The following is a 17,942-nucleotide window of genomic DNA, read 5'->3' on the forward strand; positions in this document are numbered from 1 at the left end:
AATATGGGAAAGACAACACTGTACTTCCCTACCAGCTATGCTGCAGAAAAAAAGGCATGTATGACTGAAAGATGCTGCAATTTTACAATGATGCTTTTTAAAGAAAAACACAGAGAGACATCCTGTCTATTCTATTGTGGTTGTTTGGAGTTTAAACTACTGAGCTCCTTACTCCTTGTGTAATGGTGAACACTCCAAAGGCACTTGGATACAGAGCAGAAATCTGCTTTTGCCTTGTGCTTTAGAGTAATGGTGCAATTTGGACATCCAACTACAGTCATCGCTGCATAGCATGGGTTTAGTGTCACTGTAGAATGATCTCAGATTGTGTGAACTAGATTTGTTTTGGATTAAATGAAAGAAAAGCTGCACTCCAGTTGTGTGCTCCAGATGCTGGTAGCATTCAGTCTGCAGGAGCAATCTGGATTTATATGGAAGTAAAGCCCCCAGAGTGCATTTAATGTGGATACTGGGTGCTCTTTACAATTTGTTTACAGAACTGCTTCCACTGGGCTGGATTATTTAATAACATTGGCACAGTTGATAAATTAATTTAAATCTCAAATAGGAACAGCTTAGCAAATGAAAGATCATGTTTATAGACTTGTGTTCTTAATAATTTGCCAGACCTGATCAGATTTCATGTACAGTCAGTGCAATAGTGTCTCTTCAACCATAGTTGATGCTAGGTATTACACAGGGGAGTGCAAGAAATCTTAATTAACCTGCCTGAAAGACTTTGTCTAACCCTGAAGTGAAGAGTCAGAGATCTTGAATTCTGAAACATGAGGGTTTCTGTTTCCTCTGATGATATCCACAAGGCTGGAGGTACTAATTACTGGTATTGTGGCCATTTTTAGGAGGCTTCACAATGAGGTTGGTGCATAAAACAGATTGAGGTTGACACTGTTCTGAGGTCTGACTATTGCTTTCAACAATATGAGAGCAAATAATTGTTGTTGACATAAAATTCTGAACAGTTTCCTGTTTCATGCTTAATAAGTTAGGAATCTAGTCCACTAAATAAATTTATTTACTTCCTGCCTAAACCACAAGTTCTCCCTCCCTGGCTGGGCTTGCCATAGTGCTCAGTGAAATTCTGAGAGGCTACACAGTTACAGCTCTCTTAGTTTCTCTGTTTTGCTTTGGCAGGAATACCAGTCAAAATTTACAGTTTGTAATTCATGGACTAACTGCTTTTATTAATAAGAATGAGTTCTGAGTCTGTTCAGGGACAGATTGTACACTGTGCTTGTTCTGTGAGCTGGCCTGTGATCATTATAGCTGTGGGCACGGTCATTTACACCAGCTGCACTGGGCAACTGTCTGCTCTGTGAAATGAGCCATTGTTCTGGATCCCATTAGTTTGTTTATTTCTGCTGTGCTTTGGGTGGGCTGGCCTGCTTGGAAGACCTTTCACTGAACATCAGGGATTACTCAGTCAAATGATTCAGAGATAGGAAAGTGCTTTTAATAATGTTTGACACTGCTGCTTGAATCATTGGGCAAGGCTGTTTGGGAACACACAAAAGTTTGGTGAGGCAGGTGATGGCAGGAGCAGTAGTAATTAGTGAAGCCTCACAGGTAAGACTGGCTAACCTGGTGGTGGGCAGAGGTTCAGCTTGGACTTGTGTCCCCTGCTCATGAACTGGCTGTCTGGGTCTTACAAGCCCAAGTTTTCCTCTGTGATTGCATTGAGCTTTCTATGGAACTCACATTTAGGTGGATATATTATCTTGTAGCATCTCTTCGAGTCTTCTCCAGTAGTAATTGTTCATTCTGATCCTATAAATCCATGTGCCAAGATCTGTGGAATGCTTTCATTTTGCTTTGTGGAACCTACCTGTGTTGTCTCTGAGGATATTGCTCCTCGTGTCTGTTAAGTCAAACATGTGGCACCTTGTCCTTCTCTTTCCTGTGGGGGTCCAGTTTAATCTCTTTTAGTGTTTTATGAGGTTGTGCTGAGAATAGTGGTACTGGAGAAACTGAAAGTGTGACGATTGACTTGCAGAGAATTTGCCCCCAGCAAGGATTGGAAAGCAGTAATGCATTTGTAATGGATACAGTCTGGCAAATTAAGTAATTTTGTTTTGGTTTCAGGCACTGGAAAGTGAATATGTCAGTGCACACCTTCATCGCTGGATAGACCTTATTTTTGGCCACAAGCAGCATGGCTCAGCTGCAGTGGAGGCAGTTAACACCTATCACCCTTACTTCTATGGAGACAAGATGGACCTCAACAACATAAAAGATCCTCTGATTAAGGGCACTATCCTGGGATTTATCAGCAACTTTGGACAGATACCAAAGCAGGTACCACTCTATCATGAGAGTAGAGAACATAATCTATCTTGATCTTGCAGTATTTTTACTGGAAACCAATAACAGTAACTTAAATCAGAAATATCATTTGCTGTAAATCTGCTGAAATATGAGCTATAGGCTTTTCCAGACTGTGTACTACATCAGTGTGCACCCCCACTTTCTAACCATGCTGCTTCTGTTGTATGCCATAGGGCTGCAGCATCAGCTGTGGGTTCTGCTCCTTCAGTACAGTCACACAAGTAATCACTAGTCTGGGAATGGGTATAGTCAACTAAAACCCAGCTCAAAGTCTCACCTGTGTTTTCTTTCTTGACCAGAATTGTTGGGATTAGCTTTCTGTCTCTCTAAGGGAGGGATATACTCTGATGAGAATGCAGTATGCATAAGATTTTATTTTAATTAAGAGGTTCATGTATGGTAGTCCTGGAGTCTGTGATTAAGGATTTAAACAGGGGTTTTTCCTGCATGGTCTTGCAAATAAAGATTTATTTTTCAATGAAATTCCTTTGTTCTAGCTCTTCACAAAAGCACATCCATCTAGGAATGCTCAAGGGAAAAGTTCAGCAGGAAGAGAGACTGGGGTGTTCCTTCACTCAAGTGGAATTCTTCCTCCTTTTGTGAGCAGTCTGCAAAATCTGAAGCTCTCACCAGTTACCATAAAAGGTGCTGCAGGGGCTGTATTCCATTTTCTGAGCTAACAAGTACGCAATTTTTGGATAAGATGAATCTAGATTTTCAAGATCGCAAAAGTAGTCACACAGCTTTTTACGAGTTGGCTCAATTAAGATCCCTTCTGCCAACTGTGATTTTTGTATCCTTGTATTAGAAGTGGGCACTGAAAATTTCTTCAAACTTCTATTGTGGAATTTTGTACAATTTTTTTTAAGTCACCCTCTTCACATGCATTTATGCTGTGCACTGGAGAGGAGTGTTTCCACTACTGTGTGTGGAATCTCAGCTTCAGAGTGGATTTCTGTCTGTGGGACTTGCCACAGCAGTGAGCCCAGATATGAGACTTGCCAGCCTCACCACACAAGCTGTGCAAGGAGAAAGGTTAACATAAATGCTCTAAAACCAACAGAATTAAATATTTTCTCTGTCTTGCCAGACTATCCCAAGGGACCTATTGGGCACATTGTTCATACAGAGAAAGGCATTCTGGCTGTCGAAAAAAATAAAATTTTGATTCCTCCTCTTTGGAGTAAAACATTCTGCTGGGGATTTGAGGACTTCACCTGCTGCTTTGGCACATATGGATCTGAGAAGGTAAATAAGAAAAACTCTAAGAATTCAGGAAATTAGTTATATGTTGTGATCTTTGACTGGTTTGGGCACTCATTTCAGAGGCTGTTGGAGAGCTGATTTCAGAGGATTCTGTACAGTATTTTCTCACAGTCAATCTTCTTGAGGAATCTCAAGTTGGATATCCAAGATAGTGTGAAATGATTTTAAACTGCTCAAAAACATAGCATTTGCCTCTAAATTATCTCAAGTTTTCCATCTAGTGATTGTGTTGTCCATGGGTCGTAAGGACAACACAAGGTCTCCTGGTCACTGATTAGAAATTTCATTGTGCAGAAATTTCTGCTGGAATTAAGACAGAACCATCTGTCAGTTCCCTTCTGGCTCCAGCATAGCCCAGTGCATTCATTCAAAATAATGAAGTTAATACTCTTACTTCTTTGCTGTTAAAAATAAATGGTCTATATCATCACACTGCTTGTTAGGGCACTTGACAGATCTCGCTTCTTCCTCTGCCATAAATACACTGATTTTTGGATGTATATGGGACAATGCTATGCAAAGAATTCTGAGTTAGCTTAGTTACCAGAATATCATAACATGTAATTCAGCATGATACTGACTCGGATATTTGTGCGAGTGGCATTCATTATGTTTTTACAGACATACCCAAAGTCAATGGAAATGAAAAAGCCATGAGATATATTTTAATTTCTGCTCCCTTTCTAATAAAATCAGTGCTTGGCAGTTCATAGTGTTGCTGCAGGCATCAGTTATTCAGTTTGTCACTTCAAAACTTAAGGAGTATGGTGAGTGTGATTACACAGTCATTGTGAGTAATAGCTGGGAGTCCAACTTGAATTTTCTCTGGGTCAACAGTGCTGGTGAACATGAGCTTATAAGAAACTTTAGTCCTTGTAAGCAAGTAAAGGTTTGTTCTGTCTGTGGCAGGGGTTTTGTAGCTGTGCCATCCAAGTCCATCAGAACCATTGCCACCAGAGTGTTGTCCCAATTGTGTGGGGGAAAGCTAATGCAGAATGTGCAGAAGGATGCTTGTGCTGTGATTGTAGCAGTGTCTAATTGACCTGACACTGCTTTAGACTGATTTGGGTACTGCTAACAGAGCACAGAATGGAATTTAGTGCCTTGTCTCTTGGCTTTTCAATCCAAATTTGGGAGGGCTGCAGGGCCTGGCAGTAACTCTGTTGGCAGTGGCCATCACAACCTGATACTTCTTTTTAATCTACATGGAATGTTTGCCTTCTGTTACAATATGGTTGGCAGAATGAGCTTTCCTGAAGTAGTGTATGAAGTGTGGCACAAAAGGAATCAGACCCAGATCTCCTAAGACATGAGATACTGAGCTTTGTTCAGCATTCCTGTTTGGTCCCTGGAAGATGGCACAGCTGCATGCATCCACAGCCTGCACAGCAGTGCAGATCCATATGTTCACAGCTGTGCTCACATAGAGACTGGTTATGATGAGCTTTTCTTTCTTAAATTTAAAATATGGAGGGTCAGTTTTGAAAAATTTAATCTGCCACTTGGTAATAATAAATGGTATCACCAGATGAGAATTTGACTTAAAGATGCTTTCTTGTACAGAATGTGACTACATTTGAGTGCATGGCAGACTGGGGAAAGTGCCTCTGTGCAGTGTGTCCTTCAGCAACTACCATAATCACATCTGGAACAAGCTCAGTTGTGTGTGTCTGGGAATTCTCCCTGGTCAAGGACAAAGTGAAATGTCTAAACCTGAGACAGGTAAGTACTGTGCCTTTTCTGCAATGCAAACCTGATGAAACCCAGAAGATAAGGTTTTTATCTCTCAAATTATTGTCAGAAGAAGCATCTTTGTTGAATAAGAATGCAGGAAAAAAACAGTAAAAAGCAGTATGATGTGACAGCCTGTATCAGGGCAGGAGCTGATAATATGCTTTATACCAACAGCTCACAGCTATGAGTGCTACTTGGTGGATTTTTTCCCTTTAGTAGCATTTTCAAAGTTCATAATGATAAAAGAAATAATAAAGATAAGGCATATTTTCCTCTCTTGAAGTACAGCCCTTGGGTTATTTTCAAAAACAAGTATCACCTGGAGATGCTTATAATTTGTTCTGGGCTGCTACAGCAATGGACCGGATCTCTAAAACATCTGGAAACTTTGCTGGTGGAGAAGAAGTCTCAGCCAGGCAAAGTTCTTGATTCCTTTTTCTCAGCCTGAATTCAGAATGTAAAAGGTTTATCTGTCACTCTGTGAGGGAGGGATGCATCCAATAAGAATGCTATAGTTTTTGTCCTCATTATCCAAAGCCTTGAAGTGGTTGTTGATTTAGAGCTCATCTATAGCCACCAACCCCTTGTATACATGCTATTTCATTTACAAAATTGAATTCTCATGCAAGATTTGTGTGGTTTAGCTATGGTGAGTTCTCAGCTTTACAAGTAAAACTAGAGTACACTACTATCATATCTGGAAGGTAGCATGAGGCCCTTCTTCCCTAAAGCAATGAAGATACTCTTGATTAAAAAGCTCTGCTGTTTTTAGACAGACAGAGGGTACATTGATCACCAAGGTCTCCAAGTGTTAGAAGCTTCTTCTGTTTGTTTGATCAGGAGGGGTATCCAGATGATATTTCAGTGCTCTTCCTACCTTAAGCCAAAATATATTTTATTTGTTGTTAAACGAAGTGAAAATTTCATTGTCTGCTGTAATGCCAGAGAAGTATTTAGATCTTAATTTGTCAGAAATTCCTGTTGGACTTTGTGTTGAAATTAGCAGGGAAAACTATTTTAGAGCAGCCTCTCTTTTGAGGTTTATATTGTTTAATGCTGTAGAAGACAAAAATATGAGACAAGATCTAATGACCTTTTAATCCAGCTGATTATTATTCCAAAGGAGGACATGAACATAGAAATGGAAGAACTAGCAGTAGAGAAAAGCATAAGCAATAATTTTCATCAGCATCTAAACAATACCAGTTAGGGGATCAGTTTCAGGCAACCAAAGAGGCTGTCTTTTATCTGCATTATAATGTCTTTCTCTTTAACAATCTAAAATCAGCTTTGCTGATGTGTTCCATTGTGATTAATTTGGTATTACCCAAAATCCACAAAGTGGTATGAGATCATGCAATGACAAATTTTGTATTTTTTCCTTTACTTTGCCAGAGAATGTTTTTTTTTTTTTCCTTTTTATGACTGTCTGGACTGGATGTAAACTTGAACTATGGTTCTAAATGTCTTCCAGTGAATTACTTTCTGCTTTCATGTAATTCACTGTTTCGTGGTGGCTGCTTTTTCTGCTGAACAACAAAAAATTCCTGAGAGAGTGAGCTTTGCTTAAGAACAGCTTATGTGCTATAAAGTGGATGCTATTCACTTACCAGCTGTCTCACGGGACTGACACATTCTGGTTTGAAATGCAGTAAAGTACAGAAATTATATTTCTACAGAAAAAGTAGCTTTTGCCTCTCTAGTGGGATCTGCTTCCACAGTTTGTGGAACACTAAAGATTGAGCATAATTGCCTCAGTATTGATCCATGCAATTTACTAGCAGAGGAATCTGTGCGATCCAGTTGCCAGAATTTCTGGGCCAAATGAAACATTTGAGCAAGGTGTGCTCTCTGCCTCACAGACCTGTCACAAAGGTGTGGAGCATATCTATAGTGTTTCTATGTCCTTGTCAGCCACTTAAGTTGAATGGTCAAACTTGGTATAAATTTTTCATGGACTAAACATTCTTGTGGTGAATCTGGCCATCTTTTTTGTCCTTTGATATTTGTTAAAATACCTTGGAGATACGCCTCAAGATCTTTATGCAAATATGCTGCAGGATTTTTCCCATTAAGGAAAAATCTGTCAGTCATTGCAGAGTGATAATGAAAAGATGTAGGGAGCCAAAAGCATGAGACTTTTTTTCATGAATGTGCATTGAGACTGCTGGGTTGAAGCTGATAGTGTACTTGTATGCAGGTCCATCCATCTCTTCCACACTCAGCTTGTATTTAAAGTGTTTCACTGCCAAGTAGGATCTTCATGGGTTAAAATAAAAGAAAAAAAATGTTTTAGTGAAACTTGTGCAGGAGATTAGCTTGACTTGATTTGGCAGCTTGGATGCTTTCACACTGGATATGTTTTCTTTTATGCTTTGGAGAAAGGAAAGGAAATTGTGAGCCTTTGAACCTGCCTTGTCCTAGCCCTTTTTGCAGCAGTCTTGCACAGTTCTCAAGTATGGGCACTTGATTATGCCCAGTCCTTTGTAAAAACAATGTTCCACAGCCAGTTGGAAGCTATCACTGAGCTTTCTTTTCCATGCTTAGGTGAGAGTGTTTCTGACTTCTGAAAACCACAGTTAGAAACCTAATTTTGTGCCAGTATTTATAGTTGACTGTTCTTGTGATGGAATAAGTCCCAAGCTAAAAGTCATCCCTCACAGTTGTGGGTCACCTTCAGTAATACAGAGCCTGCTGCAGCTCAGCTTCTTCACCAGTGCATTGATGTTTCATTGCTGCTGTCCTGGTGACCTTGGCAAGTGGCAGCACATGTTAGCCAGCAAGAGTTCAGTCTCACAGTCACGTGCTGGAAAAGAGGGTGAGGTGTGTCCAGAAAAGCCATGTGGTACATGTGGCTCCCTTGCTTCAAGCTCAACTGAGATAGAATCTAGAAATATGCTAATAATGTGCTAAAGAAAGCCAGCAAGTAATAGTCATTTCTTTTGTAAATCAAAAAATAAAACTGGTGGGTCTGATTTTTCACAGTAAGGAAGCTAAAAAATGAGCCATGAAAGGCTTTTTAGGAAAGCTGTGAAGGACTTTCTCTGTTGCACTACAGGTTTTACTTTCATTTACTGTGGTTATGTAGCAGAAATGTACATTGCCGTCACTTGAGAACGCTGCATAAAACAATTATTAGCAGCATACTTGAATCCATGCCTTCTATCTGTTCTGTTAAAGTGCCTAAAGCTTGTTTCTTTTCTAAAGAAACTGTTTAAATAAGGCCGAGTTTAACTGGACACTCCTTATGTCTCTGAACCCATAAAATAACAACAAAAAAAAATGTTGTGTACAGATGAAAGGGGAAGGAATTCCTACATGGCTTTAAAGCAAGAATTCTCCATAAATGCTGTTTCTTCTCTTAACCAATATTAGAAATTTATTAATACTTCGTCAGAGCCACAGAAAGATAAGACTCAGAAGGTTACTGAATTACATCTTGATAAATTGTATTTCAAAAAGTTTTTTTAAAATATTGAGAAATTTCCAAGCATAAATTTTAGTTAAAACTGCTTGGACTGAAGTGAAAAATGATTTTATTTTCTTGCTGAGCACAAAGCACTGTCTTAGAGTCTGAAGAGTAGGCCAAGGGGCCTGGATCACTGTGTAATTTGAGCAAGTCATATAATCTCTTGGACCCTCAGCTTTCTTCAACTATGAGTTGAGGACAAGGATGCTTCTCTGCAATATCCTTTGGTGTTTCCCCCTCATTCCCTCTTCAGTTCTCCAAAGAATTACTAGGTTGCTTGTTCTTACTAAGCAAATGAGGTAGGACTGTGATTCCCTAGTAAATCACCCACCATCTGCTGTGGTTTATTGGTTGGTTTTTCCCTACCAGGCTTTGTATGGACACACTCAGGCAGTGACCTGCCTTGCTGCATCTGTAAGCTACAGCATCTTTGTGAGTGGATCCGATGACAGAACCTGCATCATCTGGGACCTGAACCAGCTGACGTTCATAACCCAGCTTCCTGCCCACCAGGAAAGCCTCCGTTCTGTTGCCATCAACAATTCAACAGTAAGATCCTCATTTATCATCTTTCTTCTGATGCATCCATGAACATTTCATGATAATGTAATGGGTGCTTTTCCCAACATAAAAACATCCTGAGAGTCTGATACATTGATTTTTTTTTTCTTTCTACTGAGATTGCTAATAGTGTTCTTAATGATGAGAGGCAAGCACTAAAAGCAGCATCTTAAACTGAGTAGCTAAGTAGCTAAGAAGCATCTGTGGATAGATAGATAGCAGGATTAAACAACTTTTAGTTTATGGAGCATGAAGTATTACCTTAGTACCTCCTGGATTTGGCTCACCCGTAACCTTGTTGCCCCTGTTATTTCATCAATTTCTGCTGACATTCATGCAGCAGAGTCACATCTGAGCTGCACATTCATGCAGCTGAGACACGTTAGACTGCATTCTGCCAGCTCAGGTGACAACTGCCTTACACCTTTGCAGTGATAATGTTGGCTTTTTTGTTTCCTTTCTTCTCCAGGTGCAGGGAGAGCTCCTGATAGCAGTGGGTATCAATCTGTTGAGATCTGTGCCTGCCCAGAATTGCATACATGTTGATAGGAAAATATTCTGTATCGGATTTTACTGTAAACACTCTGGATGAGTTCTTTTTTCTCCCAACCTTTTACCTCCCAAAAATGTTGCCTTCATATTTGTTTTTTTTTTCTCTCTGCTAATATACTAGAACAGGGTTTCAGCTGCTCAGTCAATTCAAGGTTGAATCCAGTCCTAAATATTGTACAAAAGCAAAATTGAGTTCATAGCAGTAAGAAACCAGGCAGATATTCTCTACTTGGTCTGTGCCAAAACCGTCATCTCATATCAGAGCTTTATTAACCATGCCGTCTGAGGGCTAGCAATTTGAGGATGGGAATTAAGTTGTCTGTTGAGTGCCAGCTCAGCCCCCAGTCCTAGCAGTCCTGGTTAATGTAAAGTGGCCAGTGGCCTCAGCAGGCCAGTTCAGAGTATCTTGGTGGTCCCTTGGAAGTGAGCTGAAACAGTGCCAAGCATTCAGAAATGAAGGGGAGGGCTGGCACAGAGCTGATCGAGATCCCAAGGGCCCAGAGTTTTCTGCATTCTGCACCAGCCAGTACAGCAGCCTTTTCAGTCAGTATCTGCTCTCCTGGAACCGTCCAAAAATGAGACAGTCTGTGCCAGGAACAGTCTGGTGACTGATCCAAATGACTGATCTCCAGTTTATTGGAGTGCAAATGGTTAAGCTGTTTGGATAATAGTATATAAAAAGGTTCACTTAATAGAGGAAAAACTTTAGAAAAGTGTTACTGAAATTTCAAGAAAAAAAATAAACGGTCCATATTTTGTGGATGAAAAAATTATTTTTGGTGTTAGCAAAACAGAACACTTAATTCTGAATTGTAATTTTAGTTTAATTCCCCTCTCTATATTTATGTAAAGCTACATGAAAATAGATACAAAGTGTTTCCATTGTGCTACAGTGTTTTGATTGATACAAAATTACATGATTGGTAGCAAGAGTTTTTTCCTGAAAAATTCAGAATGGTTCAAAGCAAAGTTTTGAAGGAAATAAAATTTCAGTGAAATAAGGACCCTATACAGCTCTTCATTATGTGATTGTTGGAGTTGCTTAAGCATCTAGAAGTGCCATCTATAAATCCAAACCTCATGGCATTTGTGTAGCATAGACACAAAATAAGAACTGTCCCAAAAAGTTCATAAAATGAGGAGGATTGTAAAAGCTTGCTGTAACTAATTATTTCAGTTAGTTTTAAATCCCTGATCCAGACCTGAAAAGCATTGTAGATTATTGCCAAATGCCTGGACATCATGTACTCTCACACAGATAAGTTAGCTGAAATTTAATCTCTTGAATTATTGGCAACTCTGTTTTGAACATGCTATCATCTTTTATCTCCAGAATTCTGCCCAGCAGTGTGAAGAGCCATGGCCCCAAATGAGGCAGGGGTGAAGTAAGGTGTTAGTTGACTTAAACCAGATGCATGCTGCTAATTTAAGGGCACACTGTCCTTTCTCAGAATCAGATGACTTCACTGACGAGGTTCTATTTAGCTGATTCTTAGTATGGATCAAGAGTAGAAAAGTCATGTAGAATTTCAACTAATAACTTGATCAAAATGCACTTTTGATTAAATCATTTACAATTGCAGCATTGACTCTTAGTTCTTTGTGTTTCCCTAAGGACTTACCTGTGTATTAGCTCCTTCTAAGCAGCCTCTGGTAAGGCTGCACCTGCATGGAATGGAGGGGAGAGGTGCCGTGCAAAGGATGTTTTCTGCATCACAAGTGCATGTCACTGGATGCAGAGCTGGTCACTGGCCAAGTGCAGAGCACGGTGTAGAAATGCGATGACAGTGAGCTCCCTGTGAGGGGCAGAGGAGGATTGTGAAATCACCAAAGGCTTTGTAGCTAAGCAGGTGAACACCACGTCCTTGTTTCAGGGAATGCTTATTTGTAAAACTCATAAGAGCGCTAGTTCTGGCCCAGAACATGTGCTAGACACTGCTTGTGCACAGCCCCTGTCCCTGATGGTAGTTGGGTCAGACTGTCAGTCTGTTTTTTTTTTTACTAAAACCCTGAATTTTATGGAAAAGAGAAAGGGAACATTTCATTAAATATGTTCATTTAAAAATACGAAAAAAACCCTTTTTCTGCATTATCTTGCTAAATCTGAGAGAATTGTTTCAGGTTTCTGTGATGTAAAAGTGCCAGAATTTTTCATGGGAAAAAAAAAAGTAATTTTTACTTTGTCTGGTTTATATCATCTGCCCAGCAGAAAAACAATGGTCAGAATTTACATCAGAGCAATTCAGCAAATTCTAATCAGCATTTAAAAGTTATGAGGAGGATGAGTGTAGGACTTTGAGACACTGCCTCTTGCTCTGTTACAGGGTGACATTGTCTCTTGTGCGGGGTCTTGTCTGTACCTGTGGACAGTCAATGGCCAGCTTCTTGCAAGCACCAGCACTGCCTGCAGCCCCACCTGCCACATTGTTTGCTGCGGCTTTGCTGAAGTGATGGACTGGGACACACGCAGCATCATCATCACAGGAAGCACAGATGGAGTGGTGAGGGTAGGTGGATGGGAGAGAGGAAAAGGAATCCTCATTCACTGTAGACCAGAGGTAGAGATTTTTTTATTCGAAATGGAGGGATAGAGCTACTAAAAGCCCATGCCACTTTCTTAACAGTGCAGCAGAGGGCAGAAAATGAAAACCCGAGTAAAATGTTTGCTTCCTATTAACTTTTATCCTCCTGACAAGAGGAATTCTTGCCATACATGGAGAATTTTGAAAATGTGCTGTCTATTCTGGGGTGATTCTGAAAGAAAAAATTCTATTACTCCTCAGAAACATGTTTAAATATGGTTTCTGAGCATTCACAGCTCAGTCTATTAAGTCCTCCTTTCTCATTAGTAAGAATTCACTGCTGAATTCTAATTAGTAAGAATTAGTAAGAATTCTGCCTCCAGTATGGGAGGTGAACTTCCTGGGTTACTGGGATTTTCAATAGCATGTCAACCTTGCAACCCCACCAGCTCCCTGCATGCATTCCTCCAGTGTGACACTCTGCAGCACAGTGACAGACAGGGAGACAGCTGCAAAATCCTGGTGTTAGAAATTCAATTCCCTTGCTGGGAAGCAGGAGCTGAATCTTTCTCTCATTGTTGCAATCCATGCTTTTTCTATTTTCCCCCCCTCACTGTCACAGCTGTGGAAGACCAAATACAGCAATACCCCAGAGCAAGGTGCCGGACTGAGAGTGCAGAGCGGTGTGATGGAAGAGCCAGGTGGCACAGGTATGACCACTGCGTGGGCTGGAACTGCAGTGTGACCCAGTGCTGCAAGCCTTGTTTGGTTGTGAGGAGGAAGAGTGGGGGTGTGAGCGCCATGGTGTGAAGGGGAGATGGTGTGGGCAACTGGTGCACTCTTACTGTGACCAGCAACAGTGGTGGGTGGCAACTGCCCCACCTTGGAGACAGAGAGCACATCTGAGCCAGCCATCTCGTGGGCACACCTGGATGAAGCTGAAGGCTTTTTCACAGGCTCTCCTGTGGGTTCTGTCAACCCCAGAAGGCCACCTTTCTACATGAACCCATGAAACCAATGGCTGGAAATAGTCCTGGCTCCAGAAAGTCCACTGCCTTGGCAGCTCTGCTGATGGCCTGTACTAAAGCATCTTGCCATCACATCAGAGTGGGCAGTGCCAGATCCTGCTCTGGGATGGAACAGAGAAGTTTGTTAAAAGAAGTCAGAGGTCCTTCCAGCAGCACGCCCTAGTGCTTGGAGCTGTTTATTCAAGGCTGTGTGCAGCTGAAGCTGATACCTTGGAATTCTCACAGAGCTGAGGTTAATGAGATGGTGGGACTATGGTGCTGACTGGAACTAAAAACAACTCAAACTCGCTTCTCTGTTCTAACAAATACAGGAGCTGAAACCTGTCAGAAATCTTTAAAGGCACATCCTAAATAGCACAGCTCTCTTCTTTTCCCAGCGCTTTTTCTAAGGGAAAGGAATTGTGGTGTTATTATGTATAATTTATTCCACTTATTTGCTGTGGCCCTCATTACAGGCATTCTCTGTTACTTCAATTTTGGGCATGCAATTTGCATAAATATAGAGCTATAGATGTAACATCTGCAAAAAAAAGATATTATACAGTAATTGGGCATTACCACAGAGATCTTCAGAAGTGCTGCTCATGGAACTTGGCATCAGCATTGCTTAGATTGCTATGTGAAAATATTTCCAATATGCCTCTGTATGTTAAATGGCCTAACCAGATGCTTATCAAACCTTTTGTCATGCCTCAGAGTATCCAGAGCCAGATGCTTCTAGGAAAGGTGTAAGAACACCTGAGATGCCAGATGTGAGATAGTCTGGCTGTGGTAACTTCATATTTGTTTTTGTTCTCATCTCTAATTGAAGATTGTTTTGTTAATAAGTCAAAGCAAAAGACTTAACATTCTTTCCAAAATCCCTGTGGTATTCTGTAGTCATTTTGTGGATTCTCTTTACCTATAGAAAAGTCTCCTTTGATTTAAGACTTTCTGAAGTTCTTGTCTATAACTTCCCATGGCAGGTCTTTCCAGGCATAATTCCATATGTGTGTTTTTGAAGAGATTGATATTTTAGCTATTTGTAAAATATATATCTTAAGCAGTTTTCTAAATGAGGACTTAAAAGCCATCCATGGAAGCAAAGCAGAACATTCTTGTTTTTGTGTTTTTTTCCAAGAGGACCATAAAAGATTTGTGCCTATCCCAGGTATCCAGTGATGTGTAGAGACAACACCTGTTTGCACATGAACATAGGGCTGTGTGTTTTCAAATGGATACAGGAACAGCATTCTTTAATAAAGAGTTGAAAGGTGTAATCAAAGCAGGGTCATACTCCCTTAACCTATTCAGATCACTACAGAATTATTTTAAATGACCAAATATTCCCACATCTCATTCTGTGCATTTAAAAAAATAAAATTAATATGAAACACAGTCATTAGAAAGACCAGAGTAACCGTGATTGAGTTATGTTGTTAGGTGTGCATATGTATGTGTGTGTATGTGAAATGTCCACAGCATTTAATTATTGGTTCTGTTATGAGCAGATTTAGATAAGTTGATAATACCAGGGCTTTATGTAATTTCTTTTTACTAGGCAATTATGGGCTGTATTATATCCTGGCAGCAAAGTATTGTGAGGCATCTTATTAAGCACAGAGCCAGTGAAAACTGATGAACAATTTTGCTGAACTAGGCATGCAATTTAGAAAGCAATAATACACAAATCCAATTTAGCACACAATTGATACCACTGCACGTCAGCACATGTAACTATCATAGCCACAAATTAAATTGGGATGGGCCTATTTTGCAACAGCACAGGCCAAGATTAAATATATTTGTTTTCAACTTAACAACTTGCTGACCGTAAATAATAACAATCTCATCCATGCTGCCCCCTAGACTCCTTCTAAATATTTATTTTTAAACCACATAACAGGTAACAAGTGTGGAAAACATCTTGTTCTCTGTCGGGAACTGAATCCCAGCATTGCCCTGACTGGCAAGGCAAGCAGGACGAGTCCAGCGGTGACGGCACTGGCCGTGTCCAGGTAGGGCCACTGCCCAGCAGAGGGGCCCTGGGGCTGGGCTCCTGCTGTTCATTCGGTTTGGGACTTTTTAGAGCTCAGTCGGACCTCTTGTAGCCAAAAGCAGCCCCTCAAGGAGCTGGCCTGGCTAGGTGAATTAATGAATGATGTTGGGGGAGTCATTGAATAGGTAGAGGACAAGCCAGGAGCAATAGCAGGTTTTGGCCAGAATAGTTGTAAAACTTAATAGCTGCTACACCATCTCTGCAACACAGAAATAACTCCTATCTTAGGAATTGCTAGAGATACTACCTCCTTAAAATGTGAACAGGAAGTTTTTGGCCAGAGGACAACTTTGTCCTTCAACTCCTCTCCATTTGCACAGCCAACAGTATTTTAGTTTACTCAAGCCCCTCCTGAAGTCATCTGGCCATAATATTTGTTGTTATCTCCTACTCCAGGATGTTGTGATGTACTGTAAAACACTTATTGTCTCTTTCTCTGAAAGTTGTGAAATTTTGACAGCTGATAAAATGTTCCTGCGTTCTGCATGCTCAGCTTTCGAGCAGTTAGTGTGATGTTGATGTGCACTGGAAGGGGGAACATTTGGGGTGAGGATTAATTTCATTAATGTTGGTGGCACTGCATGCAGCAGAGATTTCATTGGCTGAACCCAGGATATCATGCTAACAAGTCTGAATTCTGAATCTGGACAGCAAATTATTTAACATTCATAGAATCTCAAAGGGTAAGAGCTTCTGATCTGGTTAAGTTGTCCCCAGCTCACCCACTGAATTCCAGGAAATTTTGGATCCAATTCTAAGCTCAATCTTTGAAGTACCAAAACTCTGAATATTCTCTAACATGGGTATTCAATTTTAACTTTAAAGATAATGTACACCTCCTATGTAGCGGCGCGTTTCAGGGGGGGTTCCCCCTAAGCCATGAGTTCTCTGGTAGCAGGAGGCAGGCAAGGAGACTCCACACGGCTTCTGAGGGTGCTAATTCGATGAGGGTTTATTGGGGGTCCTACCCCCGGGAGGCAGCATGGCTTCTGAGGGAGAGGAGGGAAAGGGGAGGGAGAGAGGGGCTGAGCGGGCACCAGCCAGGAGAGCTGGAGAAGAGAGAGCGAGAGCCGTCCCCCTGGCACACTGAACAGGGGGATTCAAAGTGGGCACGGAACAGATTGGGCCAATGGGATTACAGACACAGGATACTGCAGGGGAGGATCACAGGCTTGGAATAAACCGTACATTTTCGAGGGGTGAGACAGAGCATACCATTTAACTAAAATATAACACCACACTCCTAATTGCTGCACATACAGGAAAAGCCTTGATCCTATTTGTATCTTCTTCTTAAACATGTTTTTCTTTGTCTTTTTCTTTCTTTCTCAAGAAATTCCTCAAAGCTCCTAGTTGGTGATGACTGGGGAAGACTCTGCTGCTGGTCTGTAAATGGGTAGGAAGAAATAGCCAAGATTTCTTGGTTTTTCAACCCTTTGGATGGAGAGAAAATTTACACTTCAGAGCATGAGAGAAGCAGAGAAACTGGAAGCCTCTGGTTGGGGACTGAATCTTAAGGGAGTTGTTGGACTGACCCTGCAAGTCAAGCATAATTTAAATTGGACACTGGACCCCAAAGTTGTAAGAGAAACTGACAGATATGCATATAGACAATGAGATTTTTGTAGTATTTGTCTTGGGAAAACTTTTGTATTTAAAATATTATTTTAGATACTGAATTTGACATAATACATTGTATTTCCCAAATATTATTTAGCAAATAAAACTGCCTTGACTAATGCCAAAGAGCAGTGTAGCTTAATAATAACATATTGTATTTTTACTATAATGAGATAAAAAATACTTGGGCTTCAAACAGGTAAATGAGTACGTCCCGGTATTTTTGTTCTTCACTGACATGCAAGAATGTTAATATCTCCATTCTTACTCTTTCCTTCTCCCTGAATTTGCATTAAAATGTATGCATGCCTTTTGAAATGTTATTTTGTTTGCAAAGTGAAGTTTGGAATTCCCAGCCTGACACTGGTGCCTTTATCCAGCCCCACTGTGAACATGTGTTATGGTGCAATGATTCCTATCTCTGACTTTTTCTTTATATTAAGGCAGGCAAAATGTATGGAATAGGTGAGGAGAAAGATCTGACATGGCTGGTCAAGATATTCATTAATTTTCCTTCTTTTCTGTCTTCTTTCTAACCTTGTCCTTACACTCTCTGGAAGTTCAGTATATTAGACATACTTCAGGATTTACCTCCACAATCTCCCTTTATGGTAAAAGTGAGTATTTGTAGTAAATGAAGGCTGAGACCTATAGTGTAATAAATTCAAGTGCCATTTGTGTCCCTAGTGGGGATGGAAAAACTGTGAAAAATCAGCCTCTTTAACATTTCAGCATAATTGAAAGGAGTTAAATTGAGAACTCCCTCTCCCTTCTGCTCCTCCTTGACCTGGTGAAGAGATTGAATACTT

The 17,942-nt window shown here is 40.6% G+C and overlaps 1 protein-coding gene across 5 annotated transcripts in view; it reads left to right on the forward strand.

Moving 5' to 3' along the window:
- The window catches only part of WDFY4 (WDFY family member 4), a 130,976-nt gene extending 113,639 nt beyond the window's left edge, over positions 1-17,337 (forward strand). For all 5 annotated transcript variants that reach the window (XM_068197565.1, XM_068197569.1, XM_068197566.1 and 2 more), the window contains 9 exons: positions 2,101-2,313; positions 2,841-2,988; positions 3,434-3,591; positions 5,173-5,331; positions 9,182-9,361; positions 12,250-12,432; positions 13,070-13,157; positions 15,361-15,472; positions 16,847-17,337. In XM_068197565.1, coding sequence (XP_068053666.1) covers positions 2,101-2,313; positions 2,841-2,988; positions 3,434-3,591; positions 5,173-5,331; positions 9,182-9,361; positions 12,250-12,432; positions 13,070-13,157; positions 15,361-15,472; positions 16,847-16,913 — 1,308 coding nt within the window. In that variant the 3' untranslated portion in view covers positions 16,914-17,337. The remainder of the gene's footprint in view (positions 1-2,100; positions 2,314-2,840; positions 2,989-3,433; positions 3,592-5,172; positions 5,332-9,181; positions 9,362-12,249; positions 12,433-13,069; positions 13,158-15,360; positions 15,473-16,846) is intronic.
- The last annotated feature ends 605 nt before the right edge of the window (positions 17,338-17,942 follow it).

This window comes from Anomalospiza imberbis, chromosome 8 (genome assembly GCF_031753505.1).
Source record: "Anomalospiza imberbis isolate Cuckoo-Finch-1a 21T00152 chromosome 8, ASM3175350v1, whole genome shotgun sequence".
In the NCBI taxonomy this organism is placed as follows: Eukaryota; Metazoa; Chordata; class Aves; order Passeriformes; family Viduidae; genus Anomalospiza; species Anomalospiza imberbis.